The 20,399-nt window shown below is 39.5% G+C and overlaps 1 protein-coding gene across 14 annotated transcripts in view; it reads right to left on the bottom strand.

The window, feature by feature from the left end:
- TANC1 (tetratricopeptide repeat, ankyrin repeat and coiled-coil containing 1) overlaps positions 1 to 20,399 on the bottom strand; it is a 228,885-nt gene that overhangs the window by 144,092 nt on the left and 64,394 nt on the right. For 3 of the 14 annotated variants that reach the window (XM_046659739.1, XM_046659737.1, XM_046659738.1), the window contains one exon: positions 12,239 to 12,318. The exons of the other annotated variants lie outside the window; for them this stretch is intronic. In XM_046659739.1, coding sequence (XP_046515695.1) covers positions 12,239 to 12,299 — 61 coding nt within the window. In that variant the 5' untranslated portion in view covers positions 12,300 to 12,318. The remainder of the gene's footprint in view (positions 1 to 12,238; positions 12,319 to 20,399) is intronic. 14 annotated transcript variants of the gene reach the window in all.

Here is a 20,399-nt window from a genome sequence, read left to right as displayed (position 1 = left end):
GGGAAAAAGACTTGTAGAACAATAGCATAACCAGTACACCACCCCCTCACTAACTACTCACATCCAAACTCTGGCAGTGCCGTCAGCAAAGCTGTCTGCCAACAGGCGTCATTACAAGAGAAGGAGAATAAAAGGGAGCTGCTAGCATTTATCTTATTTCAACTCCTTACAAGGAAAATAGGACCTATAAACATTAGAGGAAAAAAAATGCCTCAAAGTTTCTAGGTAGCATTTAAAGTTTCTTCCCCACAAAAAACATAGTAAAAATGCAATACAACCAATTCAGTGCACAGTCTAGAAAAAAGACTAAACCAATTATGTACACGTGACTATTTAACAAGCTCTTTTCCTAGCCTGTAGTGGGGGGGTAGGGAATGGGAGAGAGAATAAGACGACTTTATATTTTCTGCCTCTGTCGTTTTATTTGCTATATTCCTGCTCTATCACCAAAACCACCAAAAAAAGAAAGAAACAAAGAAGAAAAAATCCTTGCTCAGTTTTTGAAACAGCAGCCTCAATGACATGTCTTGTAAAATATCTTAGCAACAACGTCAATATTGTCTCACCACAGCTCCCCATATTAACATTCCACTCTAATCATGATTTCTCAAATAGAAAATGCAATGCGAGTTACTTACTTCATTCACTCTCTGAACACCATTCTGGGAAGACAGCCCGCTAACAATTTCTATAAAGTTGCATGTAAATTAAACATCAAAATTATATTCAATAGCTATTTGCTTTTGTGTATCTAACTTGCAAGTGTGAGAATAAGCAAACATTGATAAGGAATCTGGATAAACATGAGAACCAAATAAAATAGACTGACAAATTACTTTGATCAAATTCTGTCCCTTGTTATTTCTGTAAGGGAATCCGTTCACTCATCTGCTCGTATATCTGTATTTCAAATTCATCCTCACAGGGCTGCCAAAAACAGGGTTTACTAGATAATAGGGGAGACCCTTCTCCTAAGGGTTTTCAAAGTCACATTCACATACCTCTGCCATGGGCGGTCGAGGCTAGCACTGCATAGACAGAAGAACAAATGGCATACCAGTGGCTCCCAAACCTGGCCAACCATTCAAAAACCATTAAAAAAAAAAAATACAGAAGCTGGGGCCCCGTCGCTGGTGAGTGATTCAGCAGGTCTGGTGGGAATTTGAGTCACAAGTGCTTCCAGCGAACCAGCTAGGTTTAGGAATTGCTGGACTCAACAACTACACTAGGGCCCGTTCCTGTAAGGCCGTGGTGACTATTGAAATCGCACAGGCACAGCACCTCTGAGTGTACACACATCTTCTCTGCCCAGAATTCTGGAGGTGGATCCCCGCGTTCAGGCCTTCTCCCTCCCCTCTCTCAGCAAACACATGCCCTCCCAGACTGTTTACAGCAACTGTCCCACAGCACTGAGCTAAGGGCAGGCCTATCCCCACGGCTCTCTCCTCCATCTGCACCAGGTGGAATGGCCAGGTCATGTCTGCCACACAGACAAGGGAATGAAGGAAACACAAATATCTGAGATGTCGCCATTTACTAAAGCCAAAAACAGAGGGTGGTCAACGGGTGGAAAAGCAAAGAAAGCAGAATGGTGTAGAAATTACCATAAATTATAATTAAGAGCAAACATTTATAAAGTGCTTACCTACAGTCCAGGCACTGTTCTAAGCTCTCTAACTCGCTAAACCCTCAAGACAACCAACACCTAGGAGGCAGATACTGCTATCATCTCCATTTTACAGATGCAAAAATGGAAACAGGGAGGTTAAGCAACTTGACCTGGAAGTGAAGTGAAGCCAGCTGGCTGCTATACTGCCCAAAACAGAGACAGAGAGATGAACTGGGTTCACATCCGGACTCTGCCCCCTAGTAACTGGGCAGTCTTAAGCTAGTTCTTTAACTTCTACTAATAAGCTACTGATTATGTGAGGTAACTGTTCATAAGCATTTAGCACACTGTCTGATACACAGTGAACAAAGGGCAACTTTTATTAGTACTGCCATATTTTCTCCCAGGGGATTCACTTCCTGGTGAACTGTGGTTCGCTTCTTGGTTTCTTCAACATCTTGAGGAAGAAAAAGAAATCTCTCACCCCTCCCTCACAACATTTGTGTATCAAAAACTTGTGATACAAATTTAAGTGGTTGTATATTTTATTTCCTTGCTTAATGGGCATTTCCCAAAACCAAGGATATCACATGGTAAAAGCAAAACAAAACAATTTCCCCACACTGTCAACATTATCATGACTGAATTTAAGAAAAAACAAAGCTTTATTTCATTTGACCCTCACAATTACTATCTGACACACATAGAGACTATTACCTTCATTTTATAGGCAAGAAAACTGAGGTTCAGAAAAACAAAACAACTTGTTCAAAGAGAACCAGTAGGTATGTTCAAACAGGAACTCTTACCGAAGTTTCCTGAAGCCAAACCAGCACAGGGCTTCTTCATCTTTAAGATGCTGCTTCCATAAATGAGGGGGGAGTTGCAGCACTGTTTGGGGAGTCCAATAACCACGGTAACAATTTAATGGACGCAGAGAGAAAAACTCCAGAACCTCTAATCTTCAGAATCTTAGAGCTAAGGATGTAGCTCCAAGAGGTTTAATCAGATTAGCGGCATCAAAACTCTCACGCAAAGCAGGGGAAGAGAGCCGACCTCCATGAAATAATGGTTTGTAATCTCTCAGGCAGTTTTCAACACTGAACTCACAGAATTAAAATAAAATCCTTCACTTAATCCCATCAAAAATGAAGGATGGCTTAGATGAATCTTTCTAGGTTTTATAATTCAAAATTAAACATGACGTGTTTGACTTGCTTAGAACTCTAGCTAGTAAATGACCAATGGTCAACCAGTTACCAAAACATTAAAACAGCTATTGAACCCAACAGAAAAAATAGGTAAATAAACAGGCGGGACAGAGAAAGAAAATTTAAATCTTTATTTTTGAAAAATACTTATAGAACATATACCATCCGCCAAGCACGGATTTAAGCACTTTATAAATATTAACTCCTTTAATCCTCATAAATGACCCATGAGGCACAGAAAGGTTAAGTAATCTGCTTGAGTTCACACAGCTGGTAAACTGCAGAGCCAGGATACAAATTTAGGCAGTATGGTTTCAAATGGCCAATAAACATTAAAAAAAGTGTTTGAATTCATTCTAAAGAATTGCATAATTAAAACAACGAGATGCAATTTTTGCCTATCATACAGGCAAAGACAAAGTAGTTTGACTATAACCTATGTTGGTAAGTACATGAATAAACAAGCATTCTCATCTACTGAAGGTGCAATTATAAATTTAATGTCACCTTTTTGAATGGCAATTTGACAAAATCTAGAAAAATTATAAATGAAAAAACTTGTTAACCAACAATTTTTCTTACAAGTCTTCTTATGAGAGTACAGGCACTTATGTATAAGAAGATTCACTTGAGTATTGACTGTAATGACAACAAAAAAGATACAACCATCAATAGCAGAATAACAAAATAAATTATAGGATATTTGTCCAACATCACACTGAGCAACTTTTTTAAAACCTATATATTAGTATGTGCTAATATGAAACAATGTCTAAAACTGCATTCAATCAACACAGTAATTAACAAAATAAAACACATTGTAAAGTCCCTGTGGGTTTTCCTAAGTATCTATACATGTGTGTATACGTGTGCATATGCTCATATATGCACAGAAAACATCTAGAAAGATCAAATAAGAAACCATTAACTGCCTTTGGGGGGTAAAAAGGGAAGAAAGAAGAAATGAGGATGAGGCCTTTACTTTTAATACCATTGTATAGCTTTTTAAAATAGTTGTATATTATATTTAATTACTACACTTATGGTGTTTAAATGGCTTCACCAAAAAAAAATAGGATGGATTTATAACTGTCTCAAGGACATTAGGTAGAAATGGACTTTAGGATATAGAAATAGGAATATTACTCACAGTGACTGAGTCTAGACTAAGACCAGGTAAGAATCTCAGAAATAAACCTAGAGAGGGAGAGGGGAAAAGAAATTCTTCTGGAGAAGAAAAAAATCAAAAAGAGAGAGAAATTATAAATACAAAGGAAATCCACTGTCTTCTATCTCAGGGATACGTTTTCTTTTATGCTTACTCAGTGCTACAGATAAAAATTATAGAGCTAGCCAAAGACATAGTAGAAAGTGAACGAGTCCAGAGTCAAAAGCTACACTTTGATCCCATCTTTGCTTTAACTATATGATGTTAGGCAGTTGGCTGGACACGTGCAGCGTGCAGGTGGCTCTCTTCCATCCTTAACCTGGAGTTTGCATCCAGGCTCTTGTACCAGCCAGTTCCATGATCTATAAAAACTCTAGACAAGTGCCCAAACCATCACAGCCACCTGTGTGCATGTCCTGTATCAGAGACATCATCATTCCTGGGTACGCTGTGCTCTAGAACAGTCTCAGGGCACAAAGAATGTCATCACGTACCAAACCTAGCAGGTAGATGCTCCCAAACTTTCTTTAAAATGGGCAACTCTCCAACACACATAAGCCTTACGAGAGTGAAAAATCAAAAACCAAGTGCTGAGGTCTTGTTTTATCTTTACCCCTAAGATAGAGCTGTGGTCACCAGAATATAGGGAAAAAAAATCTCCAAATCTATCCTGCACCTTGAATGGCTCATGTGTTATAACCAGCCTGTCTCCAAAGTGGGTAGGATGTGGGAGACAGAGTGGAGACACACAGATCCTACTTTCTAACTCTGTGATTTCAGATGTGAATAAGCGTTTCTCAATTTGATGCTCTCCACCAGGAGTGGGGCTACCCAACTGGTTACCCCTGATGGCCATCCGTCAACCGGAGGACAACTGCAAAGTCAAAGCCCTCATCCCTTTAAGAGGAACAGTAAGTTTAGATCATCCTTCATGGAAAAAAAGGCAATCTAGGTCAAAATCTTTGGTAGCCTACCTCCCTCCTCAGGAACTACATTTGCCAGTAGAATATATGAAATCAAGTTTTTTATATTTCTGTGAAATAGAAATAAAACCTTGGAATTCTCCTTCTAGGAAATGCAAGTAGGTCACAGGAAAACTCAAAAATGGAGGGTTTTTTATGGGAATTAAGAAGCTACACACAACAAAGCTTTTTGAAAACAAGGTCCATATAAAATAAGACTTTTTTTTACTTTTTATTTTTTTAAAAGATTGGCACCTAAACTAACAGCTGTTGCCAATCTTTTTTTTTTTTCCCCCTGCTTTATCTCCCCAAATCCCCACAGTACATACTCGTATATCTTAGTTGCAGGTCCTTCTAGTTATGGGATGCAGGATGCCACCTCAACATGGCCTGACAAGCAGTGCCATGTCTGTGCCCAGGATTCGAACCGGCGAAACCCTGGGCCGCCGCAGCAGAGTGCATGAACTTAACCACTCGGCCACAGGGCCAGCCCCAAAATAAGACTTTTTTAAACAGAAAAGTAGCTTTAAAGAAAACAATTACTTATGAAATTAGATTTGACCAAAAAATAGACTCTGAATTGTTAATTTGTATTTCCCTAAGTTTTCTACTGCATTTACACATATACATATAAAAATGGAACCAAAGTAAATAAGTGTTGTTGTTTGAAAATTTTGCCATGTCCTTTATGATGATTCAGATAGGCTGTGACTTGCTGGAGGTCTTATTGGCCATAAAAAGTGGAAGATCTAGGACGAGTCTTGATTTTCTCCTTCTTCTCGGTCCAGAACTTCCTCTAATTATGGCTCTCACAGGAAACACGCAGTTCAGGATGGACCAGCGTCATCCACTACGTGCAGGTGCCTGACACGTGACAAACACTAAGTATTTGTTCCCTTCCTTCTCTAATTCCTTCATCCTTTTTATTTCCCCTAAAACACATGGGAAAGTTACAAAGTGGGTGAGGGATGGGCCTTCCACATACAAAGACCTTCATTAATTAAGGATATGTTGAGATGAAACATCTCAGAAACTTTATACGTACTTAGAAATCTATCCTTAAAGCTGCTTGCTGACTCTTGGAATCTCTTCACCAAGGGAAAAAACCTTTCAGTTTAAATTAATGAAGAAAAAGGATAAAACCCAAGTACTTGAGATAGGCTAAAAGGCAAAATAAATTATTTTCAAAGTATAAACCACCATACAACAGACAATGAGTCAGCACTTTCCCTGTTTTGTTATGAGGGAAAAGGGTAAAGATGACAGAAAAGCCTTTAGTATCCAAAGGCAATGGCGCAATCAGTATTTAAAGATAAGAAGTCATGAAAAGAAGCTTCTAGAATATCACTCTTTTGCCTGAGATCAGTCCTACTTCCCCCTTCAACAGAGAAGAAACAAGAAGTTTTAGAAGGGTTTTTTTTAATTGGTTCTTTAAAGTTTCCTCAAGAAAGAAGAGATGTACTGAATATCTAACGGAAGCCAGATGTCAAGCTAGACACTTTGCAAAAAAGTTTTCTTGTTTAACTCTGACAACATCACTGTAAGGTACCTTACCTTAGCAAGGTTAAGAAATTTATCCAAATTCAAGTAAACCAGGAGGGGATCAAGCTAGGATCTGAATCTGTATCTTCTAATTCCAAAGTCTATGTTTTTTTCCGAGACTCTGTGACACGTATGAGGGACAACAAAGAAAAACTGATGAACCAATTAAACCACAGGGAACAGCATTCCTGCTCCTACTAAAATCCTGCCCGGTTCCATTCTATGTTTAAATCATATCCTAATATTTTGCAGAATTTGTTTAAATGCCCTGTAAAGAGAAATACAATACCTTTAGGTCAAATTATTTCTGCTTGTTTTGTTGCTTGGAAAACATTTTTGGAGTCAGTTAACAACAAGATACCAAATATCCATAACTCAGCAAGACAGTCACTGCACTGAATTCCTAAATAATAGTCCACAACCGCAGAAAATGGGCAATGCAGCACAGAATAATCAAAAGCAGCTTCATATTTTCCAGATAAAACAAAGCATCGTTTGTATTGAGGCATTTTTAGAAAGTACCAGGGAAAACCAGACTGCAGCCTGGAATGGCTTAAAATACCACATTTAACAATCACATCAATGGCTTTTAAACTTTAGAGGCCTACAGCTTCCTTTTACGACAAAGTCAAAGTGAAGGATTAGACAAAAAACTCACAGATTAATTCAGTGCATACTCAAGTTTAGAGATTAGCCAATGCCTTAATTAACACCATTACTAGTGCATTTAGCCAACCAGCTGGGTTTCAACAATGAAAAGGTGAAGGTCAAATGTTTTTTTTTTTAAATATTGCTTTATCTAAATTGCTTCAAACTAAGCCCCCCTGCTGAAAAAAGAATACAAATAATTAAACTGAAAGGAAACGACCAATAAACAATTATTTTGGCATATTAAGCAACTGTTCCTTGATCAGTCTCTATTTTAATGGAGGCAGTACCATAATTAAGAGTTCACCAAGCTTTGTTCTTCTGCCTCAGCTTGGAGCTACTTCCACACCAATATGGAGCAACCAGGAGAGCTGGAGAGGGCAAAAGATGATGGTTTCAAGATTGGCAGAGGGCAAGACAGGGAGAGGGACCAGCCCTCTCCAAGGAGGGCAACAGGCCTTGCCCATCTAATGCTTCCAGATGCCACTAGCTCCTGGGTTAAAAGAAAAAACCAAAAACACTCTAGACTGTGAGTTTTGATTATATAATAGATGTTAAAGAAAATTATATTTCATTCCTTGGAGATTAGTTGGGAAAAAAAAGTCCAGAAAACTAGCAGCGCCATTTACTCACTAGGTAGAAACTAGCTATTATAATGAGCTATACCAGATAGCTGTGCTTGGTTAGTTTCCGATGTGGAGGAGACCTGCCCAATGTCTAAGACTAAAGAACCTTCCACAGTGTGCATCTTGGTGGGAGGTGAAGTCCACCTTACCCTACAGAAGCTAAGAAATCCAAATACACTCTTGTCCAGCCTCTCTTGCAGCTAGAACCCAGGCATGGAAACCAGGCTCAGCCATTTAGATGCACCTACTCCACACTTTCAATTATTTCTTGGCTATTCTTAAGCATTTTCTCTTCCAGATGAATCTTTAAATCACGTGGTTATGTTGTATTTTTTAAAAACTGACAGGATTTTTTGGGCAGTGAAAATACTCTGAATGATACTATAAGAGCGGATAGATGTCATTATACACTTGTCCAGATCCAGAGAATGAAGCACACCAAGAATGAACCCTAATGTAAACTATGGATTTGGGGTGATTATGATGTGTCAATGTACATTATCAATTGTAACAAATGTACCATTTTGGTAGGGGATGTTGATAATAGGAGAGGCCATGAATGAGGGGAGTCAGGGAGTATACAGGAAATTGCTATACCTTCTTCTCAATTTTGCTGTGAACCTAAAACTGCTCTAAAAAAGTAAAGTCCTTAAAAAAGAAAATAGTTGGGATTGCATTACAGATTAAATAAGATGCATAGATAATTTTGTGAGAGCTGGTCATTTTAAAATAATGAATCTGCCCATTCAGGAATATGGTATTCCTTTTGTTTTTTGTTTTTTTTTTTTTTTGAGGAAGATTAGCCCTGAGCTAACTACTGCCAATCTTCCTCTTTTTGCTGAGGAAGACTGGACCTGAGCTAACATCCATGCCCATCTTCCTCTATTTTATACGTAGGACGCCTACCACAGCATGGCTTTTTTTGCCAAGCGATGCCATGTCCACACCTGGGATCCAAACCCGAGAACCCTGGGCTGCTGAGAAGCCGAAGGTGCAAACTTAACTGCTGCACCGCCAGGCCAGCCCCTGGTATTTCTTTCCATTTATTCAGGTCTTCCTTTAAGTCCTTCAGTAAAGTTTTATTATTTTCTTCAATATAAGGCTCGTACATTTCTTCTTTGGGTTATTTAAAGTTTTTGTTTCTATCATAAAATGGGCCTTTTTTTGCTACTCATTTTCTAATCAGTGCTGCTGTACATAAAAGACATTAATTTCCTATGCTGCTCTTATATATTCACTCTAAACTCTTATTAGGTCCAGATTTGATATCAGAATACTCTCAATCTTAGAATGCAGTAATTATTTTTAAATTAAGTACATTTAATAATAGCAACATGAAAGTTTTCTGATAGCAAAGGTTACTTAGACATGTGGTGGAAGGTTGCAGACCTCTCTGGAGAGCTTCAAAATAAAGAAAACACCTCATTTGCTTATTTTAGATCAAGGGCCTAACATAAAAGCAGGGAAAGAAAAAATAGATGCCCTCGTCTGGACCTCCCCACATTATGGTTTAATATTGATTTTTTGCTCCCTTAGGCCTAACTCAAAGTCAAGAGAGAAATACAGTGCTCATTTGCAATGACGGACTAATGGGGACAGGTAAATGTAATTTCCCAAAAAACATTTTAAAGTTTTTTTTTTTTTTTTTTAAAGATTTTATTTTTTCCTTTTTCTCCCCAAAGCCCCCTGGTACATAGTTGTGTATTCTTCGTTGTGGGTTCTTCTAGTTGTGGCATGTGGGATGCTGCCTCGGCGTGGTCTGATGAGCAGTGCCATGTCCGCGCCCAGGATTCGAACTAACGAAACACTGGGCCGCCTGCAGCGGAGCGCGTGAACTTAACCACTTGGCCACGGGGCCAGCCCCCATTTTAAAGTTTTTAACACTGCATTCTCCAACTTGATTCTATAGCCTCCAGAAAACACTTTTTGCTCGGCCATAAGCATTTCCCAGGTAAAAAGTATAATCATAAAAAAAAAAAAAAAAGAATTTTGCTATTCTTAGAGTTTACTCAAAGGCTTTCAAAGTTTAATACTCACTGTACATATTTCAAATTCCCTTATATACATATAACTTGAATTTCAATACCTGCTAAAATTTTGCCAATAGTTTAACATAGATATATGTGACGTTTTCTTTTCAGGATAGGAACTGAGTGTATAACAACTTTTCAACACTTCCGAAAAATTGTTTTCTTTTGAAGAATACTAAATTTAACTCAGTGATTATATTTTCCAAATTCTCAAAATAGCTTCGACATAAAAGTGTAGTTCAAGATTGTCTATAAAAACAAAGGATATGAAAAGCTGAGCTCAATATTTGACATGAATATTTCCTAAATTTCTATGACTGAGTTCAAGTATATAAAAATGAATTTTCCTTTGTCTTTGCAACAAAGAATGGTTTTAATTGGAAACAGTAGAGCAAAATTTTTCCATATTGCAGGAGATATTATTACCCAAGTTTCAAAGCAGTCTCAGCAGATTAGCCAGCTTTAATTTACAGAAAATCTTAGCTATGATTTACTTATATAATGAGAGTTGGCACAGAGCTCAACATATAAATGATCAAATTCCAAGTATTTTCCCTAATCATCTTGTGACAACTTCATCAAGATTTAAAAGTCCATCTGTTTTGTTCCCCAACTAATACAACCAGGTTCTAGTTAAGAGAAAAAAGGCACATAACATACAGATGTTTTATGAAAAATGTTCCCATTGCTTTTGCAAGTTGGTTTGCATTACTGAAAAGCCATAGTGTAGGATCATCATGAAGAAATAATTCAGGACAATCAGCAGTTGATCTTAAAGACCAAAGGGAGAAATAAACCCAAAATCACATGCTCTAAAACGGAAAAAGTCTCAAACACAAACTGCATTCACTGTCTGGCCCATCTGAAAGGCAGGGTGCCGAAAATCATTAATATACTGTTATTCCACATGAGTCTGGCACTGGTCAAAGAGGACGGTAGGTCTGTTGTGAAAGACTCCGTGACTAAGTAGGGAGTTTTGGCTTGGAGACCCTGGCCCTGAGAAAAATAACCCACTGGTTGGCAGCGCCAGCCCAACAGACAGCTTAGGACCTAACTATGCTGGAAATTACAAAGGCATCTAAAGAAGCAAATAATAAAATTCCTAGGATGAGTGTCAGGCGAGCCAAAATTGAAAATAAATTTTTTTTTAATGGCTTTCAGGGAACTAAAGAGAAGGATGCTTTGGCCTTGACCCAGCAGAGGGTGAATGCCCTCCTGGATAGAAATTATGTGAACTGAAAATTCTCCATAGTAACAATTCTAATTAATTATTCAAAGCTAGAGGTTGATTTTCTAAGGTTAAGAGCTAACTATGGTCTCCTGTTTCTATCATTAAAAACTGGTTTCTTCTTTTCTTTGTACCTGCTTACCCAGGCATTAATGAGAAGCTTCTTATGGGAACTTAACAGCAACTTTACAACAAAGTCTCTAAAGGTAAGTCTGCCATTTTGCAGACTTCGTTTAAAGGATAATTAATAATAAATAGAAAATTTGTCTAGGTTTCATATAACCAAAAAGTTTCTCTTATACAAGTACAGAAACAACAAATATTAACATTATCTATTATAAAACCTTTTGAAGAGTTAACCATAATTCAGTGATGTTTTGGTAACAAGTGTATTTATTTATACCTTACTAGAAATTAAAACTCAAATGTTATTCAATATACAATAACTCAGAAAACCAGTCATTCTATGACTCTGGATTAATGTGAGTTTACAGAGTGAAATGGCACACTTCCGGGAAATCAATCCATGCTAACAGATTTTCATTGTGCAATACAGGTAGGCAATATGTAGTTTTTCTATCAAAAGAAACTTGCTCCAGGGTGTAACACTGAGTGATCACAAAAACAAACTTAAGAGGAGTTTCTCACATGGAACGCAGACTAGAGTCACAATGGCCACATATGCACCAGTACTCTACCAACAGGAATGAAATCCAAGCCACATGAAGTAGCTCTCATCATAATGAAACCTAGCAGTCTGGCATTAAGTGGAGCTACACCTGTTAGGAGGAAAATTTGATACTCAAAAGATGAGGACTAGTCAGCCAGCAGTTGCTCGAACATATAAAATGCAATCGCCTGTGGAAAAAAGGAAAAGGCTTTCTAGAAACTAAATTCCTGGACGCACCTGCTATTCCTCAATGTCTCTAACTCTGCCTTTGGATATGAATGACCTGTTAAAATTAGGAACCTCACACATCTTCTGGGAAAGGATTTGGTTCAGAACCCAAATTCAACTTTCAAAGTCACTTCCCATAAGAAAGCTCAGAAATACATTTAGTTTTTCATAGCCTCCAGTACTACGTGTGTCTAACCCATACCACTTCTCTGACCCATTCCTGATGCAATGTCATCTGCCCAGCCTGGAACGGGTGAGGTCTCGCTGCCCCACGCCCACCACGATTGTTCAACTCAACTCATTCTTCTACTCATACCTGTTTCCTTCTTGCTTCCCTTTCCTCCCTCTCGGCTCTTCTTCAGCACAGCCTTTAACATTTTCAATGCTCCTTTGCCTCTAAAGAGAAAAGGAGGGGAGGGAAGAGGAATTAAGGGTTGTAAGTTGGAATATAACTTGCATATTGACACAAGAGGTAATTTGTGTGGAAACAAACAGATCGCTCAGGATAAACATAAAGGTACCTTGAGTTTTACATTAATTTTCTATGAATAAACTAAAATGGGAAACTAAATACTAACGACACGAGTTTTTATAACTTTTAATGAATGATCAGAAGTTCACTGTCTTGTTATAAAAGTTAAAAAAAAAAAAAACCCAACAGTGCATTCTCAGCATTCCACATCTAATTAAGGTTATGAGGCTAACTCTGGGCACGTTACTGTAGGATGTCTGGCACAGGAATGCGGGGCTCCCAAGCCTAGTTCATCAAAAGAAAACATTAAAACAGAGAATCAAAAAGATGATGGTTAAGAAGGAAGCTACCTAGTTAAAAGCATGTTTTGCAGGTGCTACTGATTATATAACCACAAAGAAAACATTTTGGAAGGTTATCAGAATGAAACATACCTTGTAAGCATTGCAAAATAAATACAGTGGGAACACATTTTTAACCCTGATGTCAGGGGATCCGATCAAACAGCACACACTACAGGAGATTTTTACTGCATATTGTTATAACTTTTTGGAGGGGGTAGAGAAGAAAAGAAGAACAGATCTATGGCATTACAGCTGAATCCTTTAAATAATAAGCTGTATTCTTAAGCAGGGTTGTACTGAGCATAAAAACAACACAATGGCCCAGGCCTTAGCTGAAACATGAAACCACTCCTATAGCAAGAGACAGACAAAAGGACTATTATTTCATCATTTGGTCAGTCTCCTTTAGCTCCCTCTTCCCTGCACTGACTCAGATGAGATGGCTGGACAACTCCAGACAGTAACAAATCTGAGTGGCTTGTGTACCATCACACCCTTGTTAATGCACTAAGGAGAGGAAGGTAGAAGGCAAGCAGTTTGCTCTTGAAAGAAAGGAGAAAAAGTAAGGAGAGAGGAGAGGAGAGAGAGGGGAAATGAGAGCACAACTCCTACATAGAAGAGGTCACCCAACCTGCCTAGTCAGCTTGAACGGTTAAAATGGCATCAGTCTAACACCCCACACAACCTCAACCCCAGAATGAAGCAGAGGGATTGTGGGGACCACCGAGAGGGAGGAAGAGTCCCAACGTGCTGCCATTCACAGAACCGCACAGCATAAGCGCACACGGTGACCTTTCTTATCACTTGGCCCAGACTTGTGTTTATTTTTCTAAGCCCTTTGTTTTTCTACAGCAGAAATAGAGACCCTAGGAGGCTGACTTGCCCAGGGGTCACGCAGCTAATTAAGAACAGGGCCAGAATCCAAATCTGCTGACTCCCAGCAAGAGTCCTCCTCCTTCCACGCACCAGCCTCTCCTCTCAGAGCAATGAAAATTTCGGGCAACAGCAATCAAACAAAATTCATCAAGAAACAAACCTGAGGGACACTCGGAAGATAGTATCTTAAGCGGAATTTGGAGAAAGCAATAGTGAAGTTTATTAGGGCTAAATCATCTTACAAACAAGTCTTTACACACAAAAGGGGCATGGTTTAGAGCCTAATTCTTTTTAAAAAATGCTACTTGAATGAACCCTGGTGAAGAGACTTGGGTTTCACCTAAAGGGCAAGCACTCTATCTGGAAGACAGCCACAGTCCGCTTCCCTAATAAACTGCAGAACTGTGGAAACACAAATTTCTCCTGATGGTCATGCTTAAAAGAGACAACGCAAAACGCTGTAGCATAAAAAATGGAAGCAAAATTAAATAATAAATAGATGCCTGGTAAGCACATTTTATTTTCCAAATAAATCAATCAAACTTCAGAGTTTGTCATGTAGCAAAGACTACACACTTTAAAAATAAAACACAGAAAAATACTGATGGAGCCATGCCAACAGAGCTCGTTCAAGGTCTTTGAGTGAACTCCTCCGGAGCCCTGGATTTCCCTTGATCACTGAGCAGCTCGGGTCCCATGATGGTGGTAGTAAAGCTGCCCGTGATTAATCACCCTGCTCACCACCAATCCACAGCAGACCCACTGTGCTACTCAGAATACATGTTCCACAGGGCAAGGACTAGGAGACACCAACTTGGGCATCTCATCCCAGACACCCTGTATGCCTATTTGGGGGAGCTCAGCTGTTTTCAGAATAGTTGCATCTTCCATATAAGTCGTCTTCACTAAAGTGCAAGAGGCTATCAGATATCTGCTGTAATTTTTTTTTTTTTTTTTGAGGAAGATTAGCCCTGAGCTAACATCCACTTCCAATCCTCCTCTTTTTACTGAGGAAGACTGGCCTTGAGCTAACATCCATGCCCATCTTCCTCTACTTTATGTGTGGGATGCCTATCACAGCATGGCTTGACAAGTGGTGTGTAGGTCCACACCCGGGATTTGAACTGGTGAACCTCGGGCCACCAAAGTAGAATGTGTGAACTTTAACCGCTGTACCACCAGGCCAGCCCCTCTGCTGTAACTTTTTTTTTTTTTTTTAGTTCTTGCTTTCCTGCATTAACAGCAGGTCAAGGCAAAAGGCTTAAATTTATATTTTAAAAGCTATTCAAACTGTGATCTGGAGAAACTTTGATGATACCGGAGTGCAACAGTAAGGAACCGCCCCCCACTCCCACCCCATACACACACACACACACACACACACACACAAACCTGGAAAGGAAAAAAATAAGACTGCTCCCAGTGAGTTAAATTCTGAATTTAACACAGATCAGAGTGGAGCCATGCAAAGCTACCCAGGAGTCCCAGTCATCTGTGGCCTAAAAGACATAACTGGAACTTCATATTCATCAACAGACCTAAAGACTGTGCCTATCTGCAGTCAGAAAGAACCACAACAATAGGCTGGAGGGGCCAACACTGGCAGAGTACAGTCCAGAGAAGATTATCTGGCACATGACAGAACCCTATATACTTACAAACACACACCCCCACATCCAATTCTGGAAACAGACCCATCAGGCTTTCAGAGACCAGTGCCACTAGACGCTGGTATCATAACCACTTTCCCTTGTTCCGATTCTATTTTCACTGAGCAACCCCTCATGACTTGGCTCCTTTCTTAGCGTAACAGTGGGGAGAGAGTGTGCTGCTCTAGTCAACCCAACACAACTGTCTGGCTTATTGAAAAATATGATTCCGGGAATAAATTAATAAACCAGTGTTCTGGCTTTAATCAAAAGTTCTCATGAGCTTTGTTAAAGGGAGTCACTTTGCCAAGTGCAATTCATTTAAAACATGGAGAATATTGAGTTTGACCCCACTTTGAGTACCAAAAGGAAGACAGTGGTAAATTCTTGAATATAAAGGCCACCAGGAAGCAATCTTGTGGGGGCAGCGAGCAGGTTCTCCCCAAGCGACACCCTCTGTGTCACCACACTTCCCTTCCCAAAACAATGTCGACTATTGTCATTTTTCCCCTAAAAAGGGTGAACACTGACCTGCCACAGAAGTGAACCAAACAGAAATGATGCAAACCAGCCTTCCAGACACAGTAATTCAGATGCAACTGATTAAATCACAAGCCCAACACACTGAAAAGAAACTGCCAGAAGGCATCAAGTTGCTACTAGAGGACCATACATGTGGTGAGGAAGTACTTTCAGACAAGCACTATAGGATATAACATAAGAAATACTGTCTTTTTCACTTTAAATATTACGTTATAGACCAAAAGGCACAGGTGTAATGCAAATAAATACTGCCCAGATAGAATCCCTCAACTTTTGCCCATAAAACCTTAGCATCAGGGTTGGCCCCGTGGCCAAGTGGTTAAGTTCGCGTGCTCTGCTGCAGGCGGCCCAGGGTTTCGTTGGTTCAAATCCTGGGTGTGCACATGGCACTGCTCATCAAACCACGCTGAGGCAGCATCCCACATGCCACAACTAGAAGGACCTACAACGAAGAATATACAACTACGTACTGGGGGGCTTTGGGGAGAAAAAGGGAAAAAAATAAAATCTTAAAAAAAAAATAAATTTTAAAAAAAATTTTAAAAAACCTTAGCATCTATGACAGCAAGCAGTACAAATATATGGTTGGATTTAAATACTTAAATCCTTGAAAAAGTAGAGAACTTCAGCTGTCATTTCTTTAAATTATTTACTTTTGAGGAAGAGAGGAAAGATCAGCCTCTAAGTTACAACTGAAATTAGCTAACGGGAGAAAATTTCCTATAACGTTCATTTATAAGAAACTAACACATGAGTATGTGACATCACTCTCAGAAGACTAACGACCTGAAGTCACCGAAATCTCCTTATTTTTCTACTATCATCCAACATGTAAGTTTCCCAGGTGCCACAGATTCCTCCTGTTAAAACCTTCAGAAGCTAAATCTCAAATACCAAGCTTACTTTCACTTCTTGAATTTCTCCTTTTAAACATAAAGCCTTCAGGGATAGGCACAACGTCCCCATGTTGTTCGTCAGAATTCTGCACAGTGATTACAATGGTATATAAAATATAACAAAAGTTACCCTAGATAAAACAGTGAGACGATTTCAAGACAAGCCAAAATCTATTTCACCTCAAAACCACAATGGCACTATTATAGCCATGACCACCACCTTGTCTGCAATCGTAGACTAATACTGGCATTAAAATTTTTCTCTTCTAGAGTGCCATACTGCCTGTTTACACAATTTCAAGTCGAATCTGTGAGCTGAGGGCAGGGACCATGTTTATTCTCTAATAGAGACAAACAGAAGCCAGAACACAGGCTTCACACCCACTCTGTTCTCAATATTTGTTGACAGATTTAACTAGGCTGCAATGAATACAGATGCGAGAGTTCCTCCAAATCAAGCAATTAACTGACATTTATAGCAGCTTATAAGTTACAAAGAACATTCCTATATATTCTCATTTGCAAGGAATGCAAAAAAAACTCAGTTAAATCCATGCGAAATCAGGCAATGAGATACTAGGCAGGAAAATACTGCATTTCATAATATCCCTCACATCCACACCTGAATTAACCTTAAAATTTCAAGATAATAATAAAATCTTATTATCCACTTGTCCTGAATATCTAAACACATGCTTTGTGCAGACTCCATTTGAGGGAGCTTCTCCCATCAAACCATCATCCATCTGACCTCAAAGCAAAGTCGTCTCTGAAGGTGCCCCCTTGCTTTCATCAAAATAAATCAATAAAGCCAGAGTAACAAAATTTACAAGTGAAACACTGGAAACTGAGGTGTACGTAATAATTAAAAAAAAAATTTTTTTTCTGGAAAAGAGAGAAACACCAAAAACAAATTTGGGGCCCAAAAAATTTCTGTTCAACCTAGTAAGGTTTGACTCTTCTAAATAATAGCCATGTCTTCCATATGACTACCTTTAGAACTTTTCTTTGCATTAGCAACCTTTAGTATTTATCAAAAGAAAGGAAATGGGTGGTGGCAGTGGGGGGTCTGAAGCAGCCTACAAGATAAATAATATAGAAGAGAGCAAATAAGAGAAAACAAAGCAGAATAGAGACCACTGAGGAAACAAAGAGGTCTGGAGGGGGCAGTGGCTGCTGGCTGGAAATTGACGGAAATCTGCATTATAGAAGCTTCCTGAAAGCAAGAGTCATATCTCAACATTCTTTTAGGGTTTCAGAGGCTGGGAAAAACCAACCTTTGACGAATACTTGAAATTCCAGGAGGTCTCTCTCACTTTCTTTTTGTTTCCCTGTAGTACATAAAGCCTAGGAATCTAGAGACCTCATCCTAGCCCTGGTCCTAGCATTGTGACCAGAAACCAGTCACTGAACTTCTGGAGGATTCAGATACTTTGTCCAGAAGAGCTGAGGAGGACAAGTGGGCTATTAACCAAGCAATCACAAAACAACTGTGATAATAGGTAAAGAACTGGCCTTAGGTTTTGCTTAAGTTGCATAGCTGGGAAATATGGCATCATGAGGTTACAATTTATTCCCTAAGAGACAAAGGCCCAACCATTCCGATCTTTTTTATTCAAACCCATTCTACAAATTATACTTCCAATTCTACTGTTCTTTTCTTTATAGCTAGGTTCCTCTTAGGCAAAAAGACTTCAGAGTTGAGTATGAGTTATTAAAAGTCACAAGTAATGTTAATTTAAAAGAGTTCTGCGGGAGCCGGCCTGGTGGCTCAGCAGTTAAGTTTGCAGCACATTCTGCTGCAGCAGCCCGAGGTTTGCCGGTTCTGATCCCAGGCACAGACCTATTCACCACTTGTCAAGCCATGCTGTGACAGACATCCTACATATAAAGTAGAGGAAGATGGGCATGGATGTTAGCTCAGGGCCAGTCTTCCTCAGCAAAAAGAGGAGGATTGGCAGCAGATGTTAGAGCAGGGCTAATCTTCCTCAAAAGAAAAAAGTTCTGGGAAGGAAGTTTTGAACTCTAATGTTTAAGTTCTGATGCCCAAAATTATGTGGAAACTCCCTGTTAGATTAAAATCACTTTCAACCTATATTTAAAATATTCTGCTGGAAGATATATAAGTCGTTTCGGGAAAAGTTTCTTAAGAAAAGCTGACTCTCGGGGCAGGCCCTGGGGCCTAGTGGTTAAGTTCGGCGTGCTCTCCTTCAGTGGCCTGGGTTCGGTTCCCAGGCAGGCACAGACCTACACCACTTGTAGCTGCCATGCTGCAGCAGCGAGCCACATACAACATAAAGGAAGACTGGCACAGATGTAGCTCAGGGCGAATCTTCCTCCGCAAAACAAACAAACAAACAAACAAACAGTTGACTCTCCTAAGCTAGTACTTCAAGTTGCTAGAAAATTACTACATGTAAGTTTCTTTAAAGAAGTTATTTTGATAGCTACTTGGCAAAAAGGAAATTTCACTTTTGGAGGAAAATATGAAGAAGCTATTTCCCTCTAGCCACAACAACCATTTTTGTATATTGTGAAGGGATGTGTTATGTGCGACTTCCCAGGCAGTCAAGGTGTCTTCTCTCTGATTCTACACCCCACTTTGCACTGGTAGATGGTTATCAATCAAACTTACGGTGAAAAATGTTGAACTCTACAAATCCTGATGGCACCTAGCAATGTACCTTATATACAACAAACAATAAATCTATTTAAATGAATGAGTCACAGGGTTTTTAGGGAAGGGAAGTCAAAATCGATGGCAATTCTCTCCCACAAGGGGTTTGGACTAATAATTTAAGAATTCTTCTGGTCCCAAGTACTAATTTCCAAGTTTACAGTCAAAATTATCTGGCTTATACACAATGAACAACACATTCCCCTAGCTGGATCTGTTTTGTTATCAGGCCCTCAGAAGCATCAGCTGCAGGAAAGTCTTTTTTTTTTTTTTAGGTATGCTTTTTGGTGAGGAAGATTGGCCCTGAGCTCACATCTATTGTCAATCTTCCTCTTTTTTTCCCTTCCCCAAAGCCCCAGTACATAGCTGTATATCCTATGTGGGATGCCACCACAGTATGGCTTGATGAGCAGTGGGTAGGTCCATGCTCAGGATCCAAACCAGCAAACCCCAGGCCACCAAAGTAGAGTGCAGGAACTTAACCACTTACACCACCAGGCCAGCCTAAGGAAAGTTTTAGTTTGTTATTTCAAATACGCATACAAAAGGGATAAGTACGATGACAAAAAAGTCAAAACCTGAAATCAATACATTCTCCCTCAAATCAGGAAGGGCTCAGATAGGGGAATAATCAAGAGCAGCCTTCCTGGCAATAATCATTATGCCTCCCGGGCCAAGGGCTATTGTGCAAGGCAGAGCACCAGTCTCGCAGAAAGCCCTGCTCACCTAGGAGCTGTCTTCACCTGGACACTCTCCAACCAAGCACCTGCCTCCCCACCCTAACAGCAAGATGCTCCTAACTGGAAGACAAAATAACTGCAAGATTATCACCACCACCACCACCACTCCCCCAATATTCATAGTTATTTAGATCTATTAGACAAAGTAAATTTCACAAGCCCACTTCAAAGCCCACCTTTCAAAATCTCCTCCTCTTAGAAGGCTTCTTAACCTTATTTTAATTCTTATCCACCTGCTTCCTCCACTAGGCTATGAGCCTCTGGTGGTCAGACCCTGCCC

Source organism: Equus quagga, chromosome 4 (genome assembly GCF_021613505.1).
Source record: "Equus quagga isolate Etosha38 chromosome 4, UCLA_HA_Equagga_1.0, whole genome shotgun sequence".
Taxonomy (NCBI): Eukaryota; Metazoa; Chordata; class Mammalia; order Perissodactyla; family Equidae; genus Equus; species Equus quagga.
The sequence above is the reverse complement of the archived record's forward strand: the minus strand, read 5'-3'. Positions and strand labels throughout refer to the sequence as shown.